The sequence below is a fragment of the Talpa europaea genome, assembly GCF_964194135.1.
Source record: "Talpa europaea genome assembly, chromosome: 10".
Lineage (NCBI taxonomy): Eukaryota > Metazoa > Chordata > Mammalia > Eulipotyphla > Talpidae > Talpa > Talpa europaea.
Window position 1 is genome coordinate 61,122,811 of NC_140077.1, and position 17,457 is coordinate 61,140,267.

The 17,457-nt window shown below is 38.0% G+C and overlaps 1 protein-coding gene across 1 annotated transcript in view; it reads left to right on the plus strand.

Annotated features, from left to right (window-relative positions):
- Nucleotides 1–14,507: 14,507 nt before the first annotated feature.
- Nucleotides 14,508–17,457, plus strand: part of LOC311178727 (lipase member M) — a gene marked incomplete at both ends in the record, with an annotated part of 71,630 nt that continues 68,680 nt past the window's right edge. Inside the window, 2 exons of the mRNA XM_084245462.1 lie at nucleotides 14,508–14,615; nucleotides 15,592–15,709. Of these exons, the coding sequence (XP_084101588.1) occupies nucleotides 14,508–14,615; nucleotides 15,592–15,709 (226 nt within the window). The remainder of the gene's footprint in view (nucleotides 14,616–15,591; nucleotides 15,710–17,457) is intronic.

Here is a 17,457-nt window from a genome sequence, read left to right on the forward strand (position 1 = left end):
CTGGCGAGTTAAGTGCTCCAGGCTGGGAATAACCCAGTGAGCTAAGTGCAGACTCTCCAAGAGAGGGCTTCCCTTTCAAAACCCTGGGGCCGTGCTCATGTCCCTTGTGTACTAGGGTAGACCACAGCTCCCTAGTGGGGCTTCCTTGTGAGGCTCACAAGGAAGCTGTCCAGATGGTGAAGGAGGGAATAGTCTGTGGGAGAGATTGGAAATCCTCCTGTGCAGGATTAGGGTGATCTGGAGTGACCCTAGAGTGGGAACAGCTGCTCAGTGTTGGCTGCTAAGTGTTGACAGCTGCAGGTGGGTGGCACACCTTGTTGAGGGGCCTGGCCTCCCCTGAAGAAGCCTTCTGAGCCCCAGTGGGCATCAGGTCTTCCAGAGCACTGCCGGAGAGCAGGAGACTCCAGGATCCTGAGGGGCAATGCGGGCTAAAGACAGATAGACCACGGACCTGTAATTTATTTTCAGCAGGAGTCTCAAGATACATCACCCACACTCTCATCAATCAATTTAATGTATTTGTTTGGTTTTGTATTACATGTCAGGAATCTGAACACTGCCACCTTCTGACAGGGAGAAAACTTTAACAAGGGATCATTTTCCAGCTTCACTATAAGGCTACCAGGAGCAGGACTTAGTGATAGGCTATCCTTGTAATCCCTACCAAAAGAAATTTCCAAAGAATTATTCAAAGTTGCAGGTCATTAATTTAAAAGATTTTACCCTGCCCTTCTTATGTATTAGAGTCTGGAGGTATGGGATGAAACAAAGGAAACTGAGTCCTTACCTATACCATTTGTATTGAGTATAAGATATGTGGGAAATATATCTTAATTCCCAGTGAGGGGAGTGATAAAAATATCTAACATTGGGGCCTCCCTGGTGGCACAAGGGGCTAAGTCTCAGCACTCTGAAGCCACTGCAGCACAAGTTTGATCCTCAGCCAGGGAGCTACCCATACGGCGCAGCAGACCTCTCCTGACTTGCCTGCTGCTCCCCTCAGCAGTGTATTTCAGTCAATCTGCCTGTTATGTTCCCCTCTGTCTCTGGTGAATCCTCTCACCCTTCACACCTCTGGCCTGCACTCCAGTTATTCTATGTAAAAATAAATAAAATTTTAAAAAAATCTAAGATTATTTAATCCTTACTATGCACTTACTGACTTACATAACATTGACCAAAGTAATTTATCCTTCCCACATGTCTGTTATAGCAGTACTGTGCTCACCTTATTTTGCAGAAGACAACCACTGCTCAGAAAACCTAAATACATGTTCAGGTCAAATATTGAAGAATTAGTAGCAAATCTAGGTCTTAACCACAGAGTTTTCTAAATCCACATCCCAGGCTATTAGCACTTTCCTGTGCTGTCTCCTTAAAGATAAAGACCCAGGACACCAAAGAAACTTTGTCCTGGCCAGGGAAGTTCATGCTTGCTAGAGAATTTTTACAACTCTTTACAGTGGGCAAGGCCAGGATTTTAGTCAGAATTAGTGTAAACAGAGAAACAAAAGCAAACTATGTCACCTGTGAACAGAAAGGGAGTTGCTGAAGCAGCAACAGGGGCAGAAGATGGAGGGGATAGTGCTAAGACAGAGCAGGAGTTTACACAAGTATGTAAAACAGGCTACCCAAGTTCTGAGTCAAAACTGGCCTGGATAGTATTCATCTGACAAATGTGTTGACAGGCTTGTTGTGATCATTTTTCCAAACCACACACTTTAAGGTAGCAGCCAGGAGTCATCCACTTGACCCTACCCAGTGTAATTCCTCTCAATGAAACCCTGCCCTGCAATATTGGAGAGTTATTTAAGCTTCAACAGAAACTCTCCTCCCTTCTATACTTACTAGAATCAGCAATTTTGAGAAGTCACCACCTTCTATCAGTAAGGCTTTTCCCTAGCCTCACATTTGCGGTTTCTTATATGCAGCTGAATATTTTCACACATTTTGGGTTCACCTTCAAGATCCAGTCCTTACAGTGTTGGTACCAGCTACTGAATCCTGTTCAACAATATGGTGTCAGATGCTCTATTTGATTTGCTAAAACAAACCAGTTGGGTGAGCCCTCCTCTCAAGCATGTCATGGATACTACTGAAAGTTATAAAGAGCATCATCATGAAAAATCACTGTCATTTCTGTGGCAATTTATGCTCTTTCTAAATAGCTTTCATAAGGATGGTTACCTTTCCTGTTATTGATTGAAGGATATTATGGACATACTGTGGAAAGAATGGTCATGTTAGTGTTAGACACAGAAACTCTGGAGTCAGCTCCACTGCTTATTAGTCCTGTGACCCTGAAAAAGTCATTTATCAATGATTCCAACAATCCCCTTTTCTACAAAATGGAGATACTCATACCCCACTTGCTATCATGAAGACCATAGATATGTACGAAGCATATATTTGTACAGCACAGAACTTAATCATGGAACCATTATTATACATTATTGTTTTTATGCCAAATTAATTACTCACTGTAATGCATTTTTCTTATTTGTAAAATAGAAATAATATTAATACTTCTACCTTTTGAGTATTATGTGATGATGTTTTGAAAGAATTTAATATGATACCAGTTATACAGACAGGGGTTAATAAATATTATGATTTATAAAATTCTACTTAAAAATAATGGCCTAAAATCTTTGTTTTTATTTTTTTATTTTTTTAAAGATTTGGAGTATAGGCCAGAGGTGTGGGAGGGTGAGAGGATTCACCAGAGACAGAGTGGGGAGCAGAACAGGCAGACGAACTGAAAACACTGCTGAGGGGAGCAGCCGGCACAACAGGAGAGGTCTGATGCACCATGTGGGATTGTTCCTGGCCAGCCAGGAATCGAACCCCTGCTGCAGAGGCTGCAGACAGCTTCATAGCACTGCGCTCAACCGGCTGCACCACGGGGGAGGCCCCCTAATACTTTTAATCATGACCAAAATCCTATATGGAAATTAGAATTCTTAATTTAGTATACCAATTACTTAAGTGATATTACAAAGTCGTATTTTATCATAAGATGTATTTACTTAATCTCTTAAGATCTGGATGTATTTCATCTTAATAATACTAACAGAAATCACCTCTACCTATCATTTTTAGTCACTCAATATTTTCCAGGCACTATACTAAGTGTTTCCATTGATTCTCACAATAGTCCTGAAGATGGATTCCATGTACCCTCGTTTTACAGATGAGAAGATTGAATGAGTATTTATGACTTTTTGAAGCGACAGAGCCAGGGGTGAAGTGAAAGCCATTTTCTTTTCTTTTTTTTTTTTTTAAAGTGATAAGTGGTTTTATTTTATTTTGTGTTAAACATCAGGGTGAGATGGAACCGGATGAAAATTTTTTTAATAATTAATTTTTTATATTTTAAATCATTATTCATTTTTAAATAATATTTGCTTGCCCCCACCTCCCCCAGGTGTAGTCCCCATAGAATTTCCTTCACCAATGCACCCGTGCACCATCACCTCAGTCCCCTGTGCTCCTCCCTCCCTCCCTCTGATCCCTCTCCCTCCTCTCCTGCAGTGTATCTCTGATTTATAATTGTATGTTTTTGCTTTGTTGTGTTTTGTACTGTTATTATTTTTTTTACACTGATGTCTTATTTGGTTCCCCTATACTCCTGCTATAAGTGAAGCGTCCGATATTTTTCTTTTTCCTTCTGGCTTTTTTCACTGAGCATAATTCCTCTAGTTCCATCCACATTGCTGTAAATGGCATGAGTTTATCTTTCTTGATTGCTGAATATTTCATTGTGTATATATACCACATCTTCCTAATGCAGAAAGTCATTTTCATACATTGTTAATTAACCATGGCATTATGTTGTCTCTTGAAGTGTAATATTACCAGCATAAAAGAATGTGTCAACAATCATTCTCCACTCTTTCATTCAATAAATTAAATAACTTCTAGTATTTTATTCAATGCTGTACAGTCTGCTATGGGGGTGGAGAAGGGAAAGAAATAGAATGTGTGTATGAGGATGGGGGATTAATATTTGAGTTTCTGTTATGTGTCAACTACCTAACAAAACAAACATCTCTTTTAGTCCTCATTGTGAGAATTATAGATTATAAGTTAGATATTAGTATCCCCATTTCTCACATGAAGAAGCCCAAGATCAAATAACTAACTGATTACTCTAGTTCTCAAGATCACTTCCATATACTCCCAAGGTTACGTTCTAGGTATCGGTGTTATCATATGTACATGAAATATAACAATATATCATTACATACACTAAATTCCACATGGATGGTTAGGCACAAAGAGTTATTGAACCTTAAGGGAAAATCATAATAAGCTAAAGAGTCAGAAGAAGACATCACAAAGGAGGAAAGAATGGCCTAAATTGTAAAGGAAGCTTTGCATTATTCTACAGACATAAGAAGGGGCAGAGAACAAGCAGGCTACCTGGTTTCCAACTGAACTTGGTCATGCAACCAGCTGTCTGATGGCAGTAGATTTGCCTGTCTCATTCCTGATTGTACCCATTTACCCAGACACAGAGGCAGTGATCAATAAATAGTTGGGTGCCTGGGAGTGTCCTTTTTGTCCTCCAAGCACTTGATTGGGTCCTAGAGAAATTGGGGTACTTTTAAGAGAGCTAATTAATATACATTTGGCTAAGACTCATTTCTCAAGAATTACTTGGCATAAATAAAGGGGCAGTAGCTATGAGTGGGAGGTTGTTAAATGAGATCTCAGCCTTGGCAGAAGGCTGGCTGATAGGGATGTACATCTTTGGTGACTCTGGCTTATCAGATTGGCATATTACAACATTCCATCTTGTCAGTGTCCCAGAAATGATAGCACTTGTACTTGATTAGCCACATAACTGAAATTTACAAGAAGAAGCTGCAAAACATTATGTGTTTATTTAATTAAAAAATATAGTTGTCAAAGAACTATATTGACTTTTGGGTTAAATTAATACATTCTTTCTCTGTAACAAAACATATGGGAAATCCCCAGTATGAAAATGTTGCTTTAGAAGGAAGAACAAAATCAAAGGAGGTAGATGGTCTGACAAGATACATCATCACTTACACAATCATTCAATTACATTGAGTATTTCCACAAGGAAATAATAGTCTAAACACTTTATGTGAATGATCTCATTTAATCTTCAAAATAGTCTTACAAAATGGTAGATTTCTCATCTCTTAGTTACAGACTACTGAACTGAAGTTTGGAGGTATTGGACAACATAACACAAAATAGGGCCTCCCCTGGTGGCGCAGCGGTTGAGCGGTGGGCTACAAAGCTGCCCGCAGCCTCTGCAGCGCAGGCTCGATGCCTGACCCCCAGAGAGGGTCCCAAATGGCACGCAGACCTTTCCTGCCATGCCCGCTCCTCCCCTCAGCAGTGTATTTCGTCAGTCTGCCTGTTCTGCTCCCCACTCTGGCTCTGGTGAATTCTCTCACCCTTCAACGCTTCTGACTGTACCCAGTGCTTGTAAAAATAAATAAATCTTTTTAAAAAAAGAAAATGGCATATGCTCTACTGCTCTTTATATAATTAAATCCTTCATTATAATTGTGATGAATCTATCAACAAGAAGTGTCACCTAATCAAGGTGAAGAGGGATGTTTTCTCTAAGGAAATTAAATTTCCACAGAAGTCTGCAAAATGTGCCAGATATTTCACACAGGGTACTAATGCAGATAGCAGCAAGCTAGACTGATTGGAAAAAATTAAGAAGCACAGGTAGAAAGTCAGACACCACAGGATTCCACTCATACATGGTACATAAATAAATAAAACAAATGAAATAAATAAAACAAAATCAAACTTTTAGGCTAGGAGACCAAATTAATGGTTACCAGAGGGAGGGAAAGATGGGTAAGAAGGGTAACTGTATGTTGATGGATGGAATTAATCTTTTAGTGGTGACTATCATACAGTAAATGCATTTAATGGTATACACTTGAACCTATAATGTCACAAACAAATGTTACTTCAAAAATTAATAAACAAATGGAAATAATATATCAAGGGGGGAAATGAAACACAGGAAGTCAGGGATAGAGTAGAGCAATATGGACTAGAAGAGGTAGATAAAGACTTCTTTTTAGGCCTTCCTAATCACTCACAAAATTTTGAATGCAATGCCACTAAAGATTTTTAATCTCAAGGGTACCTAAATAATTAGAAGTGTGATTAAAAATGATAATATCTGCACGTAGAAGTGATATAGGAAATCTAGCTAGAATGTGGGAATGAACCACAAATCCCCCCCAAATAACCAAAGTAATACTAACTACCACCCCCCAATGCCTATATCTCACTCTCAAGCTTCAAACTATACCACAAAGTTACAGTAATCAAGAGAGTATGTTATGGTAATAAAAACAGACACACAGACCAATGAAATATAATTGAGAGCTCAGAAATAAATCTATGGACAGTTAATATATGGACAGTTGTATGGACAGTTAATATACGACAAAAGAGCAAAGACATTACAAAGGGGAAAGGAAAAATTCCTCAACACATCTTGGGAAAATTAGCCACATGCAAAAGAAGTAAACTAGATCATCATCTCACACCATACACAAAAATTAACTTAAAACAAATTAAAACCTTGGATGTAACACTGAAATTGTAAAATATAAAGAAGAAAACATAGGTAAAAATACTCTAAGACATTAACTTTATACATGTCTTTGAGGACTCAACTCCACAGTCAAGGTAAAAAAATGAAAATAAACAAATGAGACTACATCAAACTAAAAAGACTCTGCACAGTAAAAGATAGCATTGTTAATATAAAAAGACAGCTACCAAGTGGGACAAAATGTTTGCATTTCATACATCTGACAAGGGGCTAACACTCAAGATCTACAAAGAACTCATACACTTCAACAAAGAGAAAGCAAATAACCCAATCAAAAAATAAGCAGGGAAACTAAACAAATAGTTCTCCAAAGAATACCAAAATGGCCAACAGGCACATGAAGAAAATTTTAATCATCACTTATCATCAGGGAAATGCAAATCAGAGCTACAATGAGATAGCATCTTACTTCAGTGAAAATTACCCATATCAGGAAGATCAAAAACAACAAGTGTTAGCAAGGGTATGGAGAAAAAGGAACTTTCCTACACTGTTGGTGGGAATGTAGGCTGTTTCAACCCTGTCAAAAACATATAGAGATTTCTCAAAATATTAAAAATAAATCTGCCATATGACCCAGCAATTCCACACCTTGTTATGTACCAAAAGAATTTGAGAATACTAATTTGAAGGGGTAAATGAAATGCACTCTTTTGTTCACTGCCATACTATGTCCAATAGCCAACTTATAAAAAAAAACTAAGTGCCCAAAAACAAATGAGTGGATTAAAAAGATGAGTTATATACACACAATGGAATACAACTCAGCTACTTTTTTTTAAGATTTATTTATTCATTTATTTATTTATACAAGTACCAGGGTACAGGCCAGATGCGCGGGCGGGTGAAAGGATTCACCAGAGACAGAGCCTGGAACAGAGCAGGCAGACTGACGAAATACATTGCTGAGGGGAGCAGTGAGCGAGACAGGAGAGGTCTACTCGCCATGTGGGTTGCCATGTGTGTTACTCCGAGGCCGGTGGGAATCGAACCAGCACTGCAGAGGCTGCAGACAGCTTCACAGCGCTGTGCTCAACTGCCTGTGCCACCAGGGAGGCCCAAGAACACTTAAATATTAATAAGTAAATATTATCAAACTAGGGTCACTGTAATAAAGTAATAAGTTAATGTTTTTCTAGTTTTATTGACCTTGGGAACACTAGTGGATAGTGCACTTTTGATAAAAAGTTGTAGCTAAATGTTATGTTTGTGCACTTGTCTCTTATTAGACAATAATATTCAAAAGTTATGGGAGCAGGATTAAGGAAGAACTTGAGAGGATACTTTTAATAATGGAAAGTTTGTTAGATATTCAATTCAAATCATGTAAATGATACAAAGTTATGCATTTGGGATGAGTCATGTGGAAAACAATCTGTTTGAAGAAACACTTTAGAAAATGAGAACAAAAGAATGGGAATGCATAGCTGATTTTTTCCATGCAGCCACTTGTAACACTTGACTGTTGACAATTGAAATATTGTTAGTTCTAGTGGAGATGAATTATCAGTGTAATATAATTATCAGATTTCAAAGATAGTGCAAAAAATTGAAACATGTGCACATTGAAATAATATTTTGTAGATTGTAGATTGCATATTGAAATAATATTTTGTATCTATTGCATTAAATGAAATATAATATACAACTTGATTAAATCCATTTCTTAAAACTTTCAAAGAATATAACTATAAGGAAAAAAATACATATATATACTTCTATTGAACATTACTGCATTAAACAACACTGCTTAGGAAAAAGTGTAAGGTAATTATATTAAAAAAATCTGTTTATTTGTAGGAAAACTTGAATAATTCTACATTGATAAGATGTTTAAATGTATGGAGAAATGAGAGAATATAGATTGTGTGAAAGATATCAGATTGTTCCATAGTAGTCACCAAGTTCAAAGATGATTTGGAAGCTGAATAACAGGAAAACTGATATTAAACCATAATTTTTTATTGTATTTGTGTGCAGTGGAATTTATGAATATAGTTCTAAACAATAGTTCCAACTGGAACCTACTCTAATTTGATACAATAACAAAACAAGATTGGTTTTTCCTGTAAATTTACTCTTCTATTAAATTTTCTATGTAAAAATATCCTTTGAAACAGTCTGAGGAGCATAGAGGGCCAGTAGAATTTATGTCCAAACTGGTGGCTGTTAAAATAAAAATACCTGACACAAAGTAAATAATAAATAATTAGGAATTCACTGTTAATAATAACAATGTTAACATTCCTCAGTAACTAGGCAACATTCTCTAGATTGTTATATTCATCTATTCACTCAACTGTATTTTTAATGTTCATCGTGATTAGGGGAGAAGGAAATTAAGTTATTATGATACTGAAAGACATCTACACATTTTCAGGGGTGCTGAGAAATTTGAAGGAATTTGAGAGTAATTTAACAAAATATAACTCAGGAGAGAAAAAAGAACGTTTTTTATTATCCAAACAAGCAACATTATCCAAACAAGCAACATTACCTCTTTGCACATTCCAGTCACCAATTATTTACTTAGACAAATTGGTGAGACTGAAGATCCAACCTGAATTTTTGCCTAAGTGAGCTGTGTATGTTTTTCTTTAAAAAAAAAAAAAATCTGCCACTTGGGGCCTCCCTGGTGGCGCAGGAGTTAAGTCTAGAGCTTTGAAGCTATCTCCAGCTACTATGTCAGGGAGCTAACCCTGCACACACAGGGCAGCAGACCTCTCTCTCCTGCCTCGCCTGCTGCTCCCCTCAGCAGTGTATTTTAGTAGATCTGCCTGTTCTGTTCCCCATTCTGTCTCTGGTGAATCCTCTTACCGCCCTTGGCACTTCTGGCCCACACCCCAGTTCTTGTGTGCATAAATAAATGAAAATAAATCTTAAAAAAAAAGTCCCATTTGAATATAACTCCTACAGAAATTCAAATACAAAGTAGGCTCTAGAAAATACCATACATAGACTCTGCATATTAAGTAAGCAGTTAGGCAAGTAAACCTGTTGGGAGGAATGATGGTATAAATATTCCTCCTGTTGAATGCTATGGCCCCTCCTCCTCATTCTCACAAAGCTTTGATCTTTGCCTGCAATACAGTCCTGATCCTGCCACTTGGGATGTGGATATCATCAAGGACAATCACTGGCACTGCTGGTAATATCTTCTCTTTAAATATAAGTGATCTTTCCTTTAAGCATTTTGAATTAGGGTGGATGTATGTTCAGGTAGCATAATATGGCCTCCTTTCAGAAATATTTAATCATTCAGTTATTTATGATGGCTAGAACTTTTTGTCATTTCTCTCTTCATAACAAACTCTGAATTTGTTTTTTTTTTATTTTTTTAAAGATCTATTTAATTTATTTATGCATATAAGAACTGAACTGTAGGCCAGAGGTATGGGAGGTGAGAGGATTCACCAGAGAAAGAGTGGGGAGCAGAACAGGCAGATCTACTGAGATACACTGCTGAGGGGAGCAGCGGATTAGAAAGGAGAGGTCTGTTGTGCCATGTGGGTTAGCTCCCTGGCCGGGGATGGAACTCTGGCCATAGAGGTGGGCCATCACAGTGATAGCACTGAGATTTACCATAGGCCACCAGCAGGCCCAGCTACCCTGAATTTGGAGGTGAATTTAGTATAGTGGAACTGCAAAAGAAATTCATTAATTTAATTTATTTCGGTCACTTAATGTTGATACATTAAAGGGAACATGCTCCACTTTAATAGCTAGTCTCAAAAACATTATTTTATAGATAGCATGAGCATTGCCAACTCTGGTTTGTGGGTAAAGAAATAAAATTTCTAAAGGTAATTTAAAGTGCCTTTTCTAAAGCCAAACTGCTAATTTAATCATTTTACACATCACACACACACACTTGTGTTTTTATTGAGTCTTGTTTGAGTTTTAAGATACACACTTTATTAAATAAATCATCTAATAAGAAAATACAAATTCTGTGTTCTTATTCACATTAAGTATTTTATTCCAAGGTAAAATCTATCTCAAGAGTGCAAGATTTCAAAATTATGTCTTTTTCTAAAATTCTAACTAGTTTCTATTGTGTTGGTTATGATCTTAATCTTTTTACATTTGAGTTGTTTTCAAGAGGAAATTATGCATCCTTTGATACAAAGTCATGTATTCAGAAAAAAAAAAAGTCTGTGTAGAAAGAAGTAAAAATATAAGTAAAAAAAGATGAGACCTGATAGCAAATGTATTGAACTAGAACGTTAGAAGGAAAATTATTATTTTCACAGACAGACATCAAATTCAAGGACTTATGTTCAACCATGAATTTTCAATCATCTTGATAATCAAATGGGCAGCCATCATTCAGCAATTTGCTCTGGCTGTGATATGATCCTTAAATCAAGAAATAAGAAATACCACACAACTTCTGAAAAGTTCTTTCTTAATCTGTATTTTGACCAAGAGTCCTTTCCAGCCCAAATATCATCTAATTTTATGAGAAAAAGGCAGGCAAATGTTCAGCTTCTAGAGAGTAAGAGAGACTGTATTTCATAGAGCCAAGGAAGAAGTTTCAATGGATTTCACTTTGATTCATTTCAATGTATTGAATACTTACTAAAATAGCAAGTCTTTTAAGAAGAGTGATTAAGAAGTAATTTAAGAAAAGAATTAAAAGGTTGCTCCAGATCATTCAGATGATCTTCAAAACTGAGAAAAGAATATGAAAAGGCAAAGGTATAGAAATTTTGAGGTTTGAGCTGCTGAAGAATCTTCACAAGCTGATGAGATTCACTATATTGGTAGTATTTTCACATGAAGTCACGACAACAAATCAACATCACTAAAAATATCATCATGCTTTCTAAAACTCTCCAAAGAGCCCATTGACATTTTGTTAAAAGATACTGGTTTAACCCAGGACAGATTGCAAACAAGTCCACACACCTCTACCACTGTATTGTCCATCAGCGCAAAGCATGACTGAGTCTTTCATCAAAGGCTGAATGAATATGGAGTGCTACTATTCCCGCAGTCAAGAGCTTCTTTTTACTCTTGTTTGTTTGATTAGCATGAAATTTCCCATTCAAATGGAACAGATCTTAGGATCTAGACAAATATAAATAACATCTTTGTTTTTGAAAGGATTAGAAAATGAATCCAAACTAACACAACTGAAACGACTGAATCATGCTTAGACTTCCCTGATCTTCTCCATGTTAGGAAATGAAAGAGATTCTGTTGCTACTTGAACTCGATATCATACAAAGTAAAGTGGGAAAGTGAGGCAGATGTGCCTCTATTACATAATATTTCAGGTGGGGTTTAGAGAGAATTGTCTTCATTCACCTCAAGCCTCAATTTCTGCCTCTGATATGGTAGGGGTAATATGGTATGTGGGTCAGCACCCACAGTGATTGATACCAAAGTTGACAGCAGACAAAACCCTTTGGCATATGGGTCAGTTTCCTGTGCCATGCTGCTAGTTCCATTTTTTTTAATATTTATTTATTTATGCATACAAGAGCTAGGGTACAGGCCAGAGGTGTGGGGGGTGAGAGGACCCACCAGAGACAGAGTGGGGAACAGAACAGGCAGACTCACTGAAATACACTGCTGAGGGGAGCAGCGGGCGAGACAGGAGAGGGCTCCTGCACCATGTGGGTTGCTCCCTGACCGGCCAGGGCATCAAACTCATGCTGTAGTGGCTGAGGATAGCCTCATAGTCTGTGTCTTAAACCCTTGCACCACCAGGGAGACCCCCCCAATTTTTTCTGAACCTCAAGTGTCACAAGTCAGAATGGCCTCATCTTCTGAATTTACTTACGGTCTATCACATCCCTACACACAAAATTGTTGACAGCAGTATTTTCATAGACATCACTTTATTTGACCCTCATAATAATGCTGTGGTTTGGGGCCTCCCTGGTGGCACAAGGCGTTAAGTCTCAGTGCTATCAAGCTATTGGCAGCTTCTGTAGCATGAGTTCTATCCCCACCCAGGCAGCTGACCCACATGGCAAAGCAGACTTCTGTCTTACCCACTGCTCCCCTCAGCAGTGTATTTCAGTAGGTCTGCCTCTTCTGCTCCCTACTCTGTCTCTGGTGAATCCTCTCACTGACCCACCCCCACACCTCTGGCCTACACCTCAGCCTTGTGTGCATAAATAAATAAATCTTAAAAAAATGCTGCGGGGTCAAAAAGGAAGGTATTATTACCTTTGATTTTGTCTATTAGGATCCTGAATACTTTCTACTTCCCCACTTGATGCACTGGTTTGAAAATATCACTGAGCCCTCCCATCAGTGACAAACACAGTGGAAACATGGAAGATTCTGCCAAACTGGTTTTATGGCACCATGTCGACCACTATTGCCCAATCTGCAAGCATTTGGTGTGTCTGGAAGACGCCCTAGGTGTGTGTCATCAACTAGGGTTTCCTCATGTCCACAGGCTTCCTGTCTTTCAACTCTCTAGCTTCTAACTGTTAATGTGACCACATTTCATTCTTCAGCCTGATGTTACACACAAAAGTTCAGAAGTTCCTAACCAATAAGGAGTCCTCGGGGAGAAGGAAAGTCCCCTAACTAGGTAAGATCATCATTTCTCACAAGTGGTGGAGCATTGGGAGAAGTCAGGTGCAATGGCTCTGCAGAGGACTGCAGTGTTCCTGTTCTAGTTCTTTCACCTGTTGGCTCTGTGACCTAGGAAAGGTACTCAGTCTTTCTAAGCCTTTGGGGTTTTTTCCCCCCAGGATAATAACAGTACCTACTTCGTGGAGTTCCTTCAAGGTTTAATTATCATATCTGAAGTGTTTAGAACAGCATCTGGCATAAGTATCAATAATATTAGCTATAATTAGTTTCTAAGAGTTTTGATTATATCACTATTTACAGATGTAAAATAATCTTTGGCCTGATAGCAAATATATAGCAAGCTATTTAACTTCAGAAGTAAAGTCTGAATTTCTAGAAGTTAGTCATTCATTTATTATAGTAAAGAAATTTTCTCTGATATTACTCTTTTACTTATTCTTAGATTAAGAAAAATAGCCAAAGTATTAAGAACTTCCACAGCACTTAGCACTTTATGTATATTGTATTACTTAATTCTCTCTATAACCCTATTGGTATGTTACATTAGTGTCCCAATTTTACCAGCAAGGGAAACAAAACACAAAGCTACTGAATTACTTGCTCAAGGTCAGACGTCTTCTCTAAAATGAGCCTGAACTTCAAATTCAGACCGCTGGACTACAGTACTCATAAAATGAGCTCTCTACCCTCTGATGGTGTCAGCCTGGCTTTGAAGAGACATGCACTCAAACCGTGCCAAGGAAGGGAGGCTGCACATTTATAAATGCAAAATCGCTTTGGGTATCCACAAGAGAAATAACCACATCACTAGAACCTGATCCTAAGCTGTTTGGTTTGGTTGAAGCTTCATTGTTATTATTCTTTATTGTTTATGAGAAACTGGGTTAGACTAGGGGAGAGCTCCATTTTTATCTTTGCCACAGAATGGAAACTTGTCTTCTGGATCTCTCTGTATCCCGGCAATTCACAGGTGAGCAAAGACCCAACATAGTTGAAAAACTTTGATTTAAATAAGAGTGAAAAAGGCTTTTAACTAGCTTAAGTTCATTTATTCTTAAGAACTATTTAAAGGCAGTTTACATAGTTAAACATAATAGTAGTAGTAGTACTAGTAGTAATAATAATAATAATAATAATACCACAGTTAGCCCATTGTGTTTACTCTTTGTGTTTACTCTTTACTTCTTCCACACTTCCTAAGGTTTTTTTCATGTATTAATAAAGTTTTCACTAAGGCATTGTTTTCATTTCATTCATCAACTTTGATAGGTAAAATTAATCTGTGATTATTAAATGTTTTTTGTCAGGCTTTCCCATGATGTGGCTGTTTTTAACAACAACCTCTTTGATTTGTGGAACTTTAAATGCTGGTGAATTGCTTAATTTGGAAAATGAAGCAAATCCTGAAGTGTGGATGAATATTGTAAGCCATGGGAAATTTTATTTATTTATTTATTTATTTTAAGATTTATTTTTATTTATACAAGAACTGGGGTACAGGCCAGAGGCATGGGAGGGTGAGAGAATTCACCAGAGATAGAGCAGAGAGCAGAACAGACAGACTGACAGAAAACACTGCTGAGAGGAGCAGCGGGAGAGACAGTAGAGGTCTGTGTGCCATCTGGATATCTCCCTGGCCGGCCAGGAATCGAACACACGCTGCAGAGACTGCAGACAGCTTCACAGCATTGCGCTCAACCTGCTGCACCAATTGGGAGGCCCAGCCATGGAAAATTTTAAAGAACATCAAACAAAATAGACTAATGGCTTGGGAGGTTATTAAAGGTCCTGTTATGGTAGAAAATCTCTGCTAAAGAAGTGGTTTTTAACATTTCCCTAAGAATCAAGCTAGGTTGATCTGCTTTTTTTTTTTTAAAGATTTACTTATTTATCATACAAGAACTGGGGTGCAGGCCAGAGGTGTGGGTGGTGAGAGGATTCACCAGCGACAGAGTAGGGAACAGAACAGGCAGACTGACTGAAATACACTGCTGAGGGGAGCAGCAGGCGAGACAGGAGAGGTCTGCTGTACCATGAGGGTAGCTGCCTGGCTGGCCTGGATCAAACTAGTGCTACAGAGGCTGTGGATTTCTTCATAGTGTGGTGCTTAACCCCTTGTACCACCAGGGAGGCCCCAAGAATATAGTTTAGTCAGAAGAAAGGATCAAGGCTAAATTTTATCTCCACCTACCTCCCCTACATTTGCCAATCATACACATTTTTTTAGCATTCTGCTTTTTTGAATCAAGGTTTTCTATAGTAAATGAATTTTATAGATACCTTAGTTTACAGATTTTTAGATATTCTACCCCAGTGAGCATAGTCCAGATGTTTTGTTCTGGTTTCTTCTGAGGCCTTAGGGAAGACAAGTAGCTAATGCCTTTATTTTCACTGAGCAGAGTGAAATCATCACCTACAATGGCTACCCCAGTGAAGAGTATGAAGTCACCACTAAAGATGGTTATATACTCAGCGTCAACAGAATTCCCCATGGGCAAAAAGATGACAGGAGTACAGGTACAGGATATGTCTTTCCTGCATGTGACTAAAATTTAGTGCACTCATCAGGAGAGTGATTTATTAAAATTGCTTGGAATTTTAAATTGGCCTTTAAATCGTTAACTGGGAGTCTGGTTCCCTCTAAATCTCTGATGACAGGCAAGAACGTAAAAATATAAAACAATGGGCAAGACTGATCTTGCTAATTGTAACCGGCTTTATTATTACGGTGTAAATGCAAAGGTGGAGACTACAATCTAAATTCATCACTGATTTCTCATGTGGAAACTCATTGTGTCCTTGGAAAGTGAACTTCCTCATGTTGGAAAGAGGTTTGCTATATTTATAAAGTTGATTGTGGGGTACCCCAAGAGACTCTCCCAGGTTGTCACTAGACTCACTAGATCTCCCTCCACAGGATAAAAAAATATCAAGTTAAATGACAGCAGCATTTCTGAAACTTTTTCCAGGAAAGAAGCCTTCACATTCACATAAAATTTGACAGATGGTTTATGGGATGAAAGTGCATGGTGTTCATAAGACCTGAATTACAGAATCATGAACCAGCCTTGCAAAAGCAGAGGAGTCACTTTCTTGAAAAGGGGGACGATAACTGCAAAGCCTGTGAGGAAGGAGAGATGAGAATAAACCAAATGTCTGGCAAGGCTCAAATCTTTTGCTGGTGCTGAGTGTTACTAATACATCACTCTGCATCTTCTCTACCGACATCTACATTCAAATTTTTTTTCTTAATTTTTATTTTTCTGCTGTGTCATATGTGGGTCAACTCTGCCCATAGAACATAGCACTGAGATTTAACCGTGAGGACGCCAGGGAGGCTCCCAGCATCTGCATTCAGAAGCACTATATTGTTCAATATTCTTTCCCTGTGAGAAAGAAATTTGTAATTCCAGGGTTTCAGAATGAAAATGGGAGTGAGGCATACATAAAGTTATCAGATAAAATAGGAGATGCTCATTTTAAGCTGAATCTCAGATAAACAACAGATACATTTTTCATATAAGTCCCACTTTAGGAGATACAAAAAATTGTTCGTTGTTTATCCAAAATTTAAATGTATTAGGGTATTCTGGGTATTTTTATTTTCTCTTTATACTAAATCTGGTGATACCAGGTATTGGGGAGAGGAGGCTATGCAATATATATTTCAAAGCCTTTATTTGCTTAGAAAGGGAGATTTTTGGGAGAAGATTTAGAATTAGAAACCATGTATATTATTAGGTATAATAATGAGGTATATTATTGTAAATGCTTTAATGAATTCAATCAGTTAAATTTATTAGTAACCCTGTAAGGTTGGTACTTTTATTTTTTTAAAGATTTTATTGATTTATGCATATAAGACTGGGGTGTAAGCCAGAGGTGTGATGGGGGGGTTGTGGTGAGAGGATTCACCAGAGACAGGGTGGGGAGTAGAACAGGCAGATCTACTGAAATACACTGCAGAGGGGAGCAGCAGGCGAGGCAGGAGAGGTGTGCTGCACCATGTGGTTTGCTCCCTGGCTGGTGGAATTGAACTCAGTGCTGCAGTGGCTGGCAATGCTTGATAATGCTATCTTTAACCCCTGCACCACCAGAGAGGCCCCATATTGGTACTTGTAATAGTTATTTTGCAGATGGTGAAACTGAAGTAAAACAGCCTATGTAGAAGGCTTGAAGTCATACAAATAGCAAGTGACAGAACTAGAATTCAACCCAGGTGGACTGACATCAGAGCCTGTGCTCTTAATCATTAAATTATTGTC